This window comes from Triplophysa dalaica, chromosome 4 (assembly GCF_015846415.1).
Source record: "Triplophysa dalaica isolate WHDGS20190420 chromosome 4, ASM1584641v1, whole genome shotgun sequence".
Taxonomy (NCBI): Eukaryota; Metazoa; Chordata; class Actinopteri; order Cypriniformes; family Nemacheilidae; genus Triplophysa; species Triplophysa dalaica.
Genome location: NC_079545.1, coordinates 15,121,126 through 15,136,145, shown reverse-complemented (window position 1 = coordinate 15,136,145; position 15,020 = coordinate 15,121,126). Strand labels below are relative to the sequence as shown.

The following is a 15,020-nucleotide window of genomic DNA, read 5'->3' as shown; positions in this document are numbered from 1 at the left end:
TTATCGTTTTACTAGCACATTTAATTTAATTTACTGAAGTAAATAATGTAGTATACAAAAAACAGTCATGATTTGTTCAAGTAAACCAGATTTTTATTTTGAAGACCCGTCGCAAAGTCCTTTTCAATGGTTGTTTGACAGGAGCTTTTCCCACATGAATAATTCTTGATGTAATTCAGAGCAAAATGTTGACTGTTCAGCATTACTTTCTGGAAAATAAATACAACATTTGCCAGATACCGTGCCATTCCGTGTTACACAACAAATTCAATTTGTATTTCTAGATTTTTCAATTCCGTCCGTGTTTTCTGCATCCCGGAAATCATAGGACCCTAAATATGTGCTTTTATGTTTCTTCTCTTGTAGTTTGTGTAAGGGCAGGACCCTGTATTCAGTGGTGCGAGATGCAAAAGTTGTCCTCGATGTCAACAAGACCAGACAAATTGCGCAGGAGATGGTGAAGGTAAGACTAGCCAAGACTGTTACCAGATCCATCCATCATCTATATTGCTTATCCCTACTGGGGTCACGGAGAGTACTGGAGCCTATCCCGGCTATCTCATCCTGAGACAGAAAACATCCCTGGGACAGGTGCTCAGTTCATCAAAGGGCTGTTTACCAGATGTCATTTATAATAGATTTTCATATTGCAAAATATTCATTTAAAAACAAAGTTGTATTAGAAAACGTTTATTTATGCATTTTACATAAAGAAGTGTTTTTGTGTTTTAGGGGATGGGTTATCTACATGCCAAAGGAATCCTTCACAAAGACATGAAGTCGAAGAATGTATTCTATGACAATGGGAAAGTTGTCATCACAGACTTTGGCCTGTTCACCATATCTGGCGTTTTACAAGCGGGCAGGTACGTTAATAATCACACAAATACGCACTTCTTAGATTGCCTCCTCCACTAATGATACACTACTTTTCAAAGTTTAGGGTCACTTGACTGAATAGTTTCTTATGATCTGAAGAAGTGGGCTTAAATGTTGTTGGCAGAAATATACTGTACTTGCTTGTACAGAAGGTTTCAGCAGTAACAACAACTGAAACTTCCGGTAGACCTCCGCAAACAATCAATAAATGTTAAGTAGTTGTAATTTTATACAATTCATATACCAAAAAATATTAATATAAATTAATATATATACATATAAATTAAATATTGAATAAATTATAATCAAACACAGACCGGAAATTAAAATTGGACCAGGCACATACATCCAATGAAACCATCTCTAGCGTGCTGCTGCTTCACATGCTATACAACACGTTTACTTTATGTTTTTAAGGAATACATAATTTTTTGAGCATGTACATAAACTTTTTGCGAAATGGAAGGGTTCATCGAATGTTAAAGGTTTATTTTATTATTTTATTCTATAATAAATAATTGCATCTGTATTATGAGTTGGTTGCAGTGCATTCTGGTATTGCCATCTCCACAAATGAAACACTACTTTTCAATAGTTTAGGGTCACTTGACTGAAATGTTTCTTCTAAACCTTTGTATGAAAATAAATATGCTTAAACATTGTAGGCAGAACTATATGCTGTACTATTCATTTATTAACATTTTATTTAGAAAAACATTTTTGAAATGGATGTCTTAGAACAGGGGTGTCCAATGTAGGTCCTGAAGGGCCACTGTCCTGCAGAGTTTAGCTCCAACTTTGTTTAACACACCTGTTTTGAAGTTTCTAGTCTGCTTTGTGAGACCTTGATTAGCTGTTCAGGTGTGTTTGATTAGGGTTGAAGCTAAACTTTGCAGGACACCGGCCCTCCAGGACTGACTTTGGACACCCCTGTCTAACATCAAATAATGAAGAAAAAGCAGCCAATAAGTACTCCTTCAATATTGTTTAGAAATCATCTCAAAGTGAGACCACAAGTAGCTGCTTGATAAAATCTCAAAAGAACATTTCTGCAATTTAAGACAACTAAAGATGCTAAAATGTAATATAGTTTAAGTTTATATCAGTTTCGATGTTTACTATTCATCTAAAATGTGAAAAATATAATAAATAATGAGTAAGTGACTCTAAACCATTTAACACCGTTAAACATATCATACATTTTTGCCTATGTTGCCTTAAAATACTGTCTAGATAAGCTGTTCACTAGATTTGAATATGTAGACTTGTCCCTTAAAAGGTGAGAGTCTGATGTACATATCATCACACTACAGAAATGAGTGTTCTTAAGTACCATTATGACTTTCACAACTGCATATTAAAATCTAAAGCCTGTATTTACAGAGATTGAGCAAGAGAGCTAATTTCAGTTTCACCTTCAATGTTCTCATAGTTCTTAATAAACGTCTGATTCAGTGAATGTGAAGGTAGAAGCAGATGTTATCGGCATATGAGCGCGGGGAGATCTCATTTGACAATGCAACTCCAATTCTGTGGAAACGCCCTCTAGCAATATCATTCCAGCGCCGTGCGAAATTAAAGAAAGAGTTTGGCAAGAGAATTCTGCCTTTGTTTAAATGTGATGAAATCTGTGATTTCTCTTATTCGGGGAACACAAAATAAGTTTTTAAGAATGTACGAAGAGACATTTGGCATCAATCCCATTAAAGCTGGTGTGAATTACTAGGATGCTTTTCTTTTCCAAAATAAAAGAAGATGTGTCATCATTTACTAACCCTAATTTTGTCATATCTTAATTTGTGTTCCATAGAAAAATTAAAATTAAACAACAGCATGAGGGTATTGTTAGTGAATAAAGATTCATTTTTAGGTCTCTTTAGTTGAGTGGGTTCTGCCCGTAGGGTGAGCTCAATTTAATTTCCAGTGTTTAATTCATGTTGTTTATGCCATTTTTCAAGTAATGAATTCATTTCTGACTGTATATGATGTGGAGGAGTCCTCTGGAGTAATTGATTTAGGATCAGCTTTCATAATCCATATCTTCTGACGCTTCGTGAGAAAAGCACAACATTTGTGGGATCTTTAGCTCAGGGGGAATCTAGTTTATACATACCACTTGACTCGGTGGAAATCACCTCCACATTCCTCATATTTGAAAAAGGATCTCTGTCTATATAACATCATCTTCTTCTGAAGACAAAGACATGAAAGAAGCCTCTCTCTCATTGGCACAATCCCGTGAATGTTGGAATGGGTTTCTGATTTATGTGTTTTGCTGATGTCTTAGGTTGAATGACCTCAAAGATGTTTTTTCTGTGAGCAAGGCCGTTGCATGTACTGTGAATGGGATTTTGGAAATATAAGTGGAGTATTAAATTACTGGTACTGGTAAAGTATGTAGGCTAATACTTTTTTGAATGGAACTAAATTTATAAAATTTTACAAAACATGTCTGGGTCATTGCACCCCTAACATGTCTCTCGTCTCCTAACAGTTCACTTATTCTCTGTAATGCAGTATTTATTTTACTCTTTTGCAGTCCAAAACTACTGTAATACACTGATATTTAATTTAAATCAACATAACAAAATATGTTTACTATATAATTGACATGAATAATGTAAATAAACAAAGATCATTTATATGTTATATACAATAATGAAAACATTTTGGAATAAGAGTAAATACAGCCTGAGTAGATCAATTATTTATTAATTCTTCCTAAATGTTGAAAAATGTGCTTTAAAACGCCAACAAAAACTTTTTTGTTTTCTTACCTTTGTTTTGTTGTCCAGCACATATATCCATAAAGTCTTGAATGAGGAGCGAAATGTGCTAAAATGTTATGTTATGTTTTTTTGTAAAAAAAATAATAAAAATTAAGTGACATGATACTTACAGCTGCCAATGGGGCTAGAAAGACAAACTTAATTCAAGCTTATCATTCCTACAGTAAATGCGTTTGTTTATCTGGAAATCAAGACTTCATATCTTGCCTCTCAAAATAAATAAATATATAAATAATAATAACATATAAATGAATAAATAAAAATGTCTTGCAATGTATTAATTGCGCACAACCCACAATTCCATTCTAATTTTCTAATTAAAATAATGGAACAAAATCTTAACAGTCATAAATCAAATCATGTCTAATTTTAATAGCAAAAAAACACATCTAGGTTTTTTTGACCTAGATGTGTGACCCACACATTTCCTTACAACAAAATCATGAATTTGTTTTGCATGTTGAGCTGTAGTCTCATTTCTGTTCTATTTTATATATTTAATTGTGTATAAATACATTTATGAATGCATTGTCTCGACAGCGCAGAGGAGTCTGCAATGTGGGCCAGCTAAAACGCTCGCCGTCGCTGATGATGTTTTGGCCTCCCTCCACTTTCTGTTTGCATTTTGAAAATGTTTTCTCTGGCATGAAAAGTGGCAAATCAACATCCTGACGAAAACATATTACAAACGCTCGTACACATCGGCTCATCTGATTATGAGGCTCATTTTGCACGATAGCATTTACATACGTTGGCGGCAATGTTCGAGTTTACATCGCGGCCGTGCTTGAATAAGTCTTTGATCCTTTCGGCGTTCTGATCAGCCTACTCCCACATCTCCACAGCCACGTGAATGATCATAAGGAGTTATTAGGAGAAAGGGATAGTATTTGAAACAGCATATATAGCAAGTCACCGGGGACTCGCGTGCTCCGGCATAATTATGAATTGTTTATCTGTAAGGCGCGAGCTTGGCTTTCAATAACAGCATTTTACACGAGATATGTGTTATGACTCAGGACCTGACGGGGTTTTGTAATAAGATCTGATTATTATGGGATTTGGTCCTGTTTCAAATATCACATACATCTAAGGGGACATCTACTGTAGCAGCTATGGGGGAAAGATGAGGACTCTAGACCCACTTGGGTTGAAGTAACGTGAAAGGTCAGGGTTGCTTAAAAGGGCTTTCGTGGGTTATGAGAAATGAAGTCATGGGAAATTAACATGTCCGATGGGATGCCTGGCTATCAAAGCATGATCCGTTTAATATGCATAAAACCTTTATATGATTCTGTGGAACACAAAATAAGATATTTTGAGAAATGTCCCAGTGGTTTTCTGTATAATAGAAGTCAATGAGGTTCATTGTTGTTTGGTTGCCAACATTCTTCAAAATATCTTTTGTGTTCTGCAGGAGAAATAAACCCTTACAGGTTTGGAATGATTAAAGGATTTGTATTTTTTTCTTAACTATGCCTTTAAACAGAATAGGGGACATGGTAGACGTCACTCTGTCAAGTGTTTAGAAGTGTTTAGAAGTCAGGCTTTAGGTCAACCGTTGGCTTGTGGTCATTCAATTATATTTTTATGACAGAACTGTCAATATTGTGACCTTTTAGTTGTTTATCTGGATTCAAAGCATGTGGCTGGTCTTGTTTTTTAATTCAGGTTCTCTCTCTTTCTCTTTCTCTCTTTCTCTCTCTATCTCTCTCCAGTAGACGGAAGGATAAGTTGCGGATCCCGAGTGGCTGGCTGTGTCATCTCGCTCCCGAGCTCATCCGTCAACTTTCCCCTGAGACAGCAGAAGACCAGCTTCCTTTCTCCAAACAGTCGGATGTCTTTGCGTTTGGGTGGGTCTCCTCTGCTTCTCTCTGCACCTGTGTTTTCACACATTTGGCAGATGCGGAAAACGTATTAATTATACATTATTTTCACTTTTTCTGAATTTACTATTTATAGGTATATGCTTAGGTAAAATTATCAATTCTGTTTCATTCTGTGAACTACTAACAATATTTCTCCCAAATTTGCCAAAAAACTGAATACTGGAGAAACAAGTCATTAAAACAGAAAATATGTTCTGTATTTTTTTCTGACCACAAATACTGCAAAGAAGTTCATATTCACCTTTAAGCAACACAACAGTAATATGTGTATACAAGCAATTTATCAGTTTTCATGTGTCTTGTCATGGTGTCAGCCTTCCACATTGCTGTTAGATGACTTTGTGTCCATCCTGAGGTTTGCTTTTGTTGAAATTCAACAGACACTGGACTGGAATGGGCACAATACATCTAGAAATGCTGATTACATGAAAATTTGTGAATGGTCTCTTTAATATGTTCCGCGCCGTGGATCTTTCCTGAATATTGAACCCATGACCTTTGCCAACACAAAGGAACATCTAGGATGTCCATCAAAAATGTCAATAATAAGTAAATCATAATTGAATCTTCTTTTTGTTTGGCTTACTTATCACAAAGATTCAATAAACAGGATTTAAATCATAGATTTTTTCTTGTTCTAGTTTTATATATTATACAGTCATAGAAACGATGAAGAGTTTGACCTTAAATCAAAATTCAAGTCCAGTGTCTGTTGAATATCAACAACAAAAAACTTCAGGAGTGACAAAGTCATCCGACAGCAATGTGAAAGATTGACAACATAACAAGACACATGAAAACTGTGATAAAAACCATGCATATAGTCACGTTTGAGCTGATCCTAAAATACATGTAAAACATTAGTATTGTGTTGTTTAAACATGAACGTGAACTTGTTTTCTTTGCAGTATTCAAGATCAAACATTGCAATTTACAATTTACAATACAATTAATGCAAACGAAAAGATCTTCATTTGGAATTTTGCAGAAATTTGTTCACAGAAATAATCTAAATGATAATTTTACTTAAATCTAGTCACACCCAAAAAAATGCCTCCCAAAAAACCCTGAAAAAACACATTGCTTTAACTGTATGAACAGTTAAAGGAGTAGTTCACTTAAAAATAAGCCCCCATTGACTTTCCATAGTCATTTTCATTCCTACTATGGAAAGCCAATGGGGGCTTATTTTAAAGTGAACTACTCCTCTAATATAAAGTAAAACAAAAAATGTGATATATTTTACATGAACTAAGAATTCAGCCATGATTTACCTATAGTAACCCTAATTCAACTATGGTATTTAAAACCATATTCACCCCCCAAAAATGTACTTTTATAAGGCACAGCTGCTTTACCCCAGACTTCATGATGCATTAAAATGCCGCATTTCCAAAGAAGAGCGGATGTGAGAAGTCGATGCAGAATGGTCAGCAGAGAAACGGCTTTGGGGTCACCTCTAGGTAAAGGGCGCTTTAGCGTGACCAGCTGGACGGCTTGTGTGGGTGCTGTATTTGGCTCTCGTAGAATGACAGTGTGGCAGAGAGCCCATATGGAGTTCACAGCTGAGGACGCAATTGTGTTAGGACCTAAGAGAGCAGCATTCCTTCATCCATCCATCCATCCATCCACCCGTCCTTTTCTTCATTTGGCCCACACACTCGCTGCCTCTGGAACGGCTTGGGTCAGGATTTAACTCTAGATTACAGATGGAGTTTTGCATGTAGTCTCATGTGAATAGGATTTCATTAGTGGGCTCAGCAACGGTGGCAAATCAACATACTTTCATCATTTACCCATCCGCATGTCATTTTAAATCCGTATGGCTCTGCAGAACACAAAAGAAGATATTTTGAAGAATGTTGGTAAGCAGACATCATTGAGCCTCATTTAGTCCAGTGTAAGGACATTTCTCCAAATATCTTCTTTTGTTTTCCACAGAAGAATAAAGTCATACAGGTTTTTAAAAACATTCAGGTGAATCAATTTGTTTTTTTATTTTTGTGTGAATTTCTTAATAATACAGCAGTCAAGCTTTGTTATTCCAGTTTGGTTATGACTTAATGTCTTTGTTTTTTACTGTACCTTTACTGAATTTTATATTGTTATCTCTTCAAGTGTACAGTGAGGACCGGATTGTTGAATACTGAATAGGTAGATGTGGGCAGTTAAATGCACTGACTGGTTTCATAGCTTTTTTTTCATAGAGTCTTTCTGAATCACCCCTTTTGTGTCTGAATGCATTTACTGTATGTCTACAGACTTACATTCTGTATATACTGTATTTACAGCCACAGAAAAAATAAGAGATCAAAATGACCTTCACTTTTTCTTAATTTGCTATTTATGTCTTTAACTTCCGATGAAACCGTCTATTGTAAAATCAAGTGAAGCAGAAAAAAATCTTGGTTCAGTTATTAAATGTCATAAATAGAATGCAGAATCTTAATTATGGTTCGCTTCATTTATTAATAATGAAACTCTGTAGGAGGTCCTCACAAATGTACAAGTTCTGGAGTCTCCCTGAGGGTCAACAATCCAGCAGTTAAAAAGCACTGCTGATTTCACTTTTATATGTAGTCCATGTATTTCGAAGGTCATCCGATATAAGTAATAAAGGACTCTGAGGTACTGTGGTTTAGTAAACTTTAACACATGGTTTTGGACCGCTGGATTGCCCATAGGGAGACTCTTCAGATGCCCTCATCCAGAACTCGTACATTTGTGAAAACCTCCAACTGAGTTTCTTTTAGTATTAAATTATGCAAATCATAATTAAGCGTTGTGTGTGTGGAGTTTGCATGTTCTCCCCGTGCCTCGGGGGTTTCCTTCGGGTACTCCGGTTTCCTCCCCTGGTCCAAAGACATGCATGGTAGGTTGATTGGCATATCTGGAAAAATTGTCCGTAGGGTGTGAGTGCATGAGTGAATGAGTGAGTGTGTGTGCCCTGCGATGGGTTGGCACTCCATCCAGGGTGTATCCTGCCTTGATGCCCGATGACTCCTGAGATAGGCGCAGGCTCCCCGTGACCCGAGGTAGTTCGGATAAGCGGTAGAAAATGGAATGGAATGGAATAATTAAGCGTATTAACAACCATTGAGTTGAGAGATCTGATGAATGGCCAATCATCATATATCTGTAATTTAAAACCAAACGTAAAACATGCTGATGTTTGTGGTGGAAAAACCAGTAATTACAACTGAGCGGAAATTCAAAGAAATCATTTTTATGATTTGTGTGTGACATTTTGGAGGATTTTTTGATAGCAATGCAATATAATGTACATAATTATGTCTTTAGAGGTGTATTTTTTAAAGACCTTACAAAATGAAGCCTTATGTTTTTGTTATCTTAGAATGAGCTATTTCTATCTGAATACACCATGGGTCCCTTTACATGGGATTCGCCATGTTGTTTCTACAGTAGTCCTAAACGGACAAACTGTTCTACAGAGCGCGTTCTGTAAATATGTTATCTCCTTTAGCAAAGAAACGTGACCACATTTTAAGATCTTTGCACACACAGTCAGAAATTTGCTTCCAACATTTTTGCACGTTAAAAAATAAATACTTCCTCACGTTGTGTCAATCACATTTACATAGCGCCTATGATATTTTTGTCCGTCATGAAAAAATCGGACTGGGTTTGATTTTCTGAGTTTTCCGCTCCCGTAGCAAGCATTCTGGGTGGTGTTTTGACCATTCAGAGCCTCAGTACAAGCGAGCGCCAAAATCCAGGATGGCATCTGAATCCATTATGAGAAACAGAGTGCGGATTACAAAGACATAGAATATAAAGAGAGTGTGGCAGATGAGCAGATGATAGTGGAACAGCTTGATAACAGGATCGTATTTACTGATTTCTGATTAATTAATACAAATAGGACTCAATGTGCAAAGGTTTCTGTGCGTGACGAATTTTTAGGATGATGAAAACCAAAAAACTTTTCAGACTGTATGTGCAAAGACCTTTAGTCCTCTGTCAGCCGTCGTAGTGCTTCGAAAGGGAGGGGTGGAGTGAGCATTAGTTGCAATTGCTCCTTTAATAACAGAATTTATTAACTTCCAGTCTGTGGTTATAAAATAAGAAATTATTTTAGATGTAATTTACATTTATATAAATATTTGATTGTATATTGTATTCAATTCAATTAAAACTACTCAACAGTTATTAATTCTTTGGCCTCGCAATGTTTGTTTATGTTGTTGCCACTGAAACCTTCTATACTTCATTTGTGAAGATGTTTTTCAGGAATGTGGAACGCAGGCACACAAACAGGTTTGTTTTTGATATCATTGTGAGGACTTGCCATAGACTTCAATATTTTTTTATTCTGATCTAATGGTATTTTCTAACCCTTTCTCTAACCCAAATCCCTAAAACTAACCATCAAATTCAAATACGCTTCATTTTGCGTTTCAATAATCTGTTTATCACAATATAGCTGATTTCAGGTTTTATTATTGTTAGGACATTTGATTCACACACACAGGAATTAAGATTGAAAGATTAATTGACATATTATTTCTGTAAATTATCATTTGGGTTTAATGAAAACATTATCTGGCCTTTTTTAAATATTTTTATTCAGTTTAAAGAGGTTTTACGATCTTTGTACCAACATTTAAAAATACGTGGCTTTCAAAAGCTCACTCATTCCATGAAGAGTATGGAGGTGTAAATGAATGTAGACATAAAATAATCTGGATAAATATGGGTAAATTTGATAAGAAATGTTTGAGTTCATATTGAGATCTTCAATAATATTGACTTTTTTATTCCAGACGTGACAAACCTGAGCTCAGTTTGAGATATGTTGAGATCTCTTCTGAATTTTAATGACAGAAACATTTGTGAGATGTCTGACATTTTTTCTAAGGAGAAACATCTGAAACGCAGGGGACTTTGGAAAGTTGCTCTTCATTTCGTTTCTTTGACGTCTAGGAATAATAATCTTATAAGATCTTATCTGATTTTTCTTTCATTGTCATGTTTTTTAGCACTATTTGGTACGAGCTTCATGCGCGTGAGTGGCCCTTTAAGAACCAGCCGGCTGAAGTCATTATCTGGCAGGTGGGGAGTGGAATGAAGCCCAACCTCACACAGATCGGCATGGTCAAGGAAATATCTGTGAGTAAACACAGACACACACTTCCTAAGGCCCTTTAACCTGTGTGACATAATTACAGTACACACATAATGACAATATACTCAACCTTATGTTTTCCAAACCTCTGTGACTTTCTTTTGTAGAAGACTAAAGGAAATGTTAAACAGAATTTAATATATTAAATGGTTACTATATGATTCATAATATTTTGGGTTCGACATAAGGTTAATTGAATAAAAAAGGATTATTGATGTTCAGGCAATCTGTTGCTTTCAAGGAACTATGTCAGGGTCCAAAAATCCATATAGAAGCACATAGAAAATTTTGATCGGAAGTCCTTGTTTCTGTTTCTTGAGCAGGACATTCTGCTGTTCTGTTGGGCGTACGAACAAGAGGAGCGACCCAGCTTCTCCAAGCTCGTCGAACTTCTGGAGAAACTCCCCAAGCGCAACCGTCGCCTGTCGCACCCCGTGCACTTCTGGAAATCAGCTGAGTATGTGAAATGAGCTAAACTCCAAACTAAACGGAACAATCGTGAGATAACATTTAAAACAAAGACTCAACGTGGCTAAGAAAGCCCAACACGTGTGGGTTGCTACTGAATGGTGCATGTATTCTGCTGTATTTTGCGACGTTTCCTAAAGCGCAGTGATGATTTAGCATTCTCAGAGCACACGGTATTTCCTGCTGTATCGTTTGATCATTAAACGAAGACTTTCTTTCTTTTTTTTGGCTTAATCTGTTTGCATTTCGCAACTGCTTGTAATTATTTCTCATTGTTATCTTTGAACGAAGAAGTGCTGTTTTGGTGAATGTTGCTTTCTTTCGTCGACAATGCATTTTTATAAACAATTGAAAGTAGTTTTTACTGTAAGTTTTTTGTCTGTATTTTTATTTTATTTTTTAGATTCAATCATCGGATGAATGTATTTATTTTGTGCTTGTTAAAAATGTATCCTTGATTTGTTTTGATTTTCGTTTATTCACGGCCCATCAGTGTTTCAGAGTTACATTCTGCCGTCATTCTGCCATCTTTTGTCGTTTGGTTTTACGCGCATCACCATAAAGGGAGGTGTATATTCCAGAATGAGAACAATTTATTTTCCCTACTACGTCGGCGTTGTAGATAAGGTCGCGTGAAAAGCCATCTCTCATTTGCGTGGCTAGCATTGCCTACGTTTGCGTACGGCGGCGGCGTAATGAAACGTGTCGCCCCGAGCCACGCGTGTATATTATCGACAATTGAATTGTATCATGCCTAACTGTGACAAAACAGAGTTACCTGGGTTAAAATGCTATTCCTGAGCCTACCATGAAAGGGATAGATAATCGTCCGTATCTATCACACTTTTGCTTAAGAATGTTTTGGCAGATTTTCAAGCTTTGCGTTGTTTATTGCTTCACATTCTTGTATTATAAAGAATAAAAAATTAGTAATAGTGCAATTTTTCTTCGCACACGCATTTGTGTATTATTATCACGTCTCATAATATGACTGTTGCATGTTGCAAGTTATGGAGTGTCCGTGTTGTAACACAGAACGGCGTTCCCGTCAACACGCGCGCGAAAGTTCGATTCAGTCTCTTAAGTTTGGTGTCGCTAGTTTGGTATGGCTTAAGAAAAAAAGCTTCTCCTTCATTTTGCTGGTACAGACAATCTTCTCACATGGTGCCGGTGTCAAATGCTCACAAACTTGCTGCTGTTATTTTTTTCAAGTATATTTTATGATGTGGCTATGTGGGCGTTTATATTTGTACGGTTGAGCATTTTTACATGCATGAGAACATTTTTAAGACATTCATGCTCCGGGATGCTACGACAGGATATGTGATGATGTAAGAAAGTAATAACAAATATTTTAAGATATGTATCAGGCCTGGCAAGGCACAGAATCTATACATATATAAACATGGTATAATGTTTATAATTTTGAGGAAGTGTGTTGAGACGCTGGAAATGATTGGGAATGTGGGTAATGAAAAGATAAAATGGGATTTTATTAACAACCATGATAAGGAGCTTCCATATCAGGGCTATTTAACAGGCTGTAGACTTTGCTTAATAATCTGTTGCTGTAATTAATATTACAATCATTAAATCCGACCTCATTTCCATGGACTGAATTATTTCTGCATCATTATGAATGTATGAATTGTGTTCTCTCACTGTGTGTGTGAGTGTGTAATTTATTTTTCTTGGGCATTTTGTTTGGTGGTCATGGATTATTTATGAACACTTTTCCATCACTCTGTTTTATGTTACTTTTCTGAAAATGTTGTTGCAGGTTTATTTGACGCCTCCATGATTGAGTTTTTGTGTGTATTTCTTGTAAGTATATTAAAGCTTGTATTGGCTCATGGCTTAGCGACTGGTACTCATCTTGAGCTTTCTTTACATTCATCCTTTATGAAGATATATGAAAATAAAAATGTGTTGATTTTGAATATTCGTTTTTTGGTTTGTCATTTCTTTTACGCCTCGTCATGATTCATGTTTTATGTTGACCAAAACTCTGTATGACAACCTGTACAACCATAAATGTGTAAAATCATTCAGTGATACATTTATTGTAATAAATTGCTATTTTAAAGTGACAAATAATGAACAATAAAAGCTTTGGCTAAAATCTTAAATTAAATTAAATGATTGCAACATGCAAATGACTATAAAGTGGTTAAAATTGCACTAGAAAAATGGTTTTATAAACCACGAGACAGTTTAGAGATAAAATATTTGTATATGTAAGAAGTAGAGTTGTTTCTGACCTTCTGCTAGTGATACGCAGAATTTTCCAAACTTTTTATAGTCTATACTCGCAGGACTAGAATAGTACTTTTAAAATTATAATTATTTATTTCACTACAGATTACAAAATACATGCTTTAAAAAAAAATTAAACTTTGAAATACTAATTAGGTTGATAAAATAAATAACATATAACATAAAATTATAAAAGATAACATAAAAGATAAAATTAACATAACATTTCTAAGAACACAGATACCTTTTATTTTGTTAAAATTATTCACATTTTGCATGTAGTTATGGATGCTTGTGTAGTTTGTCAGAGAATAACAGATTGTTTACATGAATTGCCTGTTACAGTTATATTAATGTTTAAATGAAATAAATGACATAAAATTCCATGTTATCAGTTTGGTAATCTAAAATTCTTTTGGAATATAACTGTATTTTGATTACCACCCATTTAAAAGCAACTGTAACTCATATTTTGTATTTTAAATACGTAGTTAAGTTACATGTATTTTCTAACTCCTCAGGCCTGACTACTCCAATAAAATGTATCTGTGTGCCCCCTCACAGACTACAGTCGCACAAACTATATTTAACTATGTAAATTAATAATTCAATCATGACACACATTTAATTTTGAACAAAATAACTGTCCTATAAAAAAACAGGTTATTTCACAAATGAATTTAAGATAAAGTAACTGATCTCTGGTTGTACTGAAGACATTTCGTGTTATTTCCTACATATATTCTGTATTTTATTCTTCATGCTGCCAGTGCCGAGATGTATCTTCTGTGAACGAGGTGAACGAGCGCAGAGGTCCAGAGTCATGCTGTTGAGGTGGATTATGGGATGGATGGTAGCGCTCTGTTGTTATCACTGTTGAGGGGATTTCTTCTGCTGAGAAAGAAGCATTGTGGTGTACGTTAACATCTGCACGTATTAGGGAGGGCAAAACTGCACTATAAACACATACAAGTAAATGAGGGATCTGTTGGTTTTCTGTATAGAAAAGAACACGTAAACATTTATATTTTTAACCCAATTGTAATGCCTGTTGTAATCGTTCCTTTAGACAATAAATAATTTTCAAACAACAACACAGGATCTAGAATGTCTTTGTGCTCTACATAAATCCTAAACCTATGAAATCTTTTGAGAAATGTAAATATTTGACTCTGCTTTTTTCCAGGAAAAACACAGCTCCCTGTTCACTAGTAGCCTATGTGTTTGCTCTCAGTCTTGCCCTCCCCAATATATCAGCACCATCGACACATCCCAGCAATGGGCCAAAATGAAGTGTCTGCCTTTATGTAGGTCTATGACTGCAAATGTCAAATCTTAAAATGCTCTATGCTGTCATAAATGAGTTTTCATTGGGCAAAAAAAGAAATTCTATTCTGAATGCACTATGGTCTTAATTAAATGTGCAATACTGCATTTAATAAGATCTATTAGAATAAAACTGTTATTAGTTGTTTTTGTGTAAATATTATGACATTAATATTATTGTTTGTAAAACTTCATCTTAGTCCAAACAGAATATGACTTATGCATGAATTTCAAAGAAAAATTAATAATTTGCAGTAATTGTAAAGG

General features: G+C 35.4%; 1 protein-coding gene across 1 annotated transcript in view; it reads left to right on the top strand.

Moving 5' to 3' along the window:
- ksr2 (kinase suppressor of ras 2) overlaps positions 1-13,111 on the top strand; it is a 75,286-nt gene extending 62,175 nt beyond the window's left edge. Inside the window, exons 17-21 of the mRNA XM_056745396.1 lie at positions 367-463; positions 733-866; positions 5,387-5,521; positions 10,558-10,687; positions 11,027-13,111. Coding sequence (XP_056601374.1) covers positions 367-463; positions 733-866; positions 5,387-5,521; positions 10,558-10,687; positions 11,027-11,173 — 643 coding nt within the window. The 3' untranslated portion in view covers positions 11,174-13,111. The remainder of the gene's footprint in view (positions 1-366; positions 464-732; positions 867-5,386; positions 5,522-10,557; positions 10,688-11,026) is intronic.
- Positions 13,112-15,020: the final 1,909 nt, after the last annotated feature.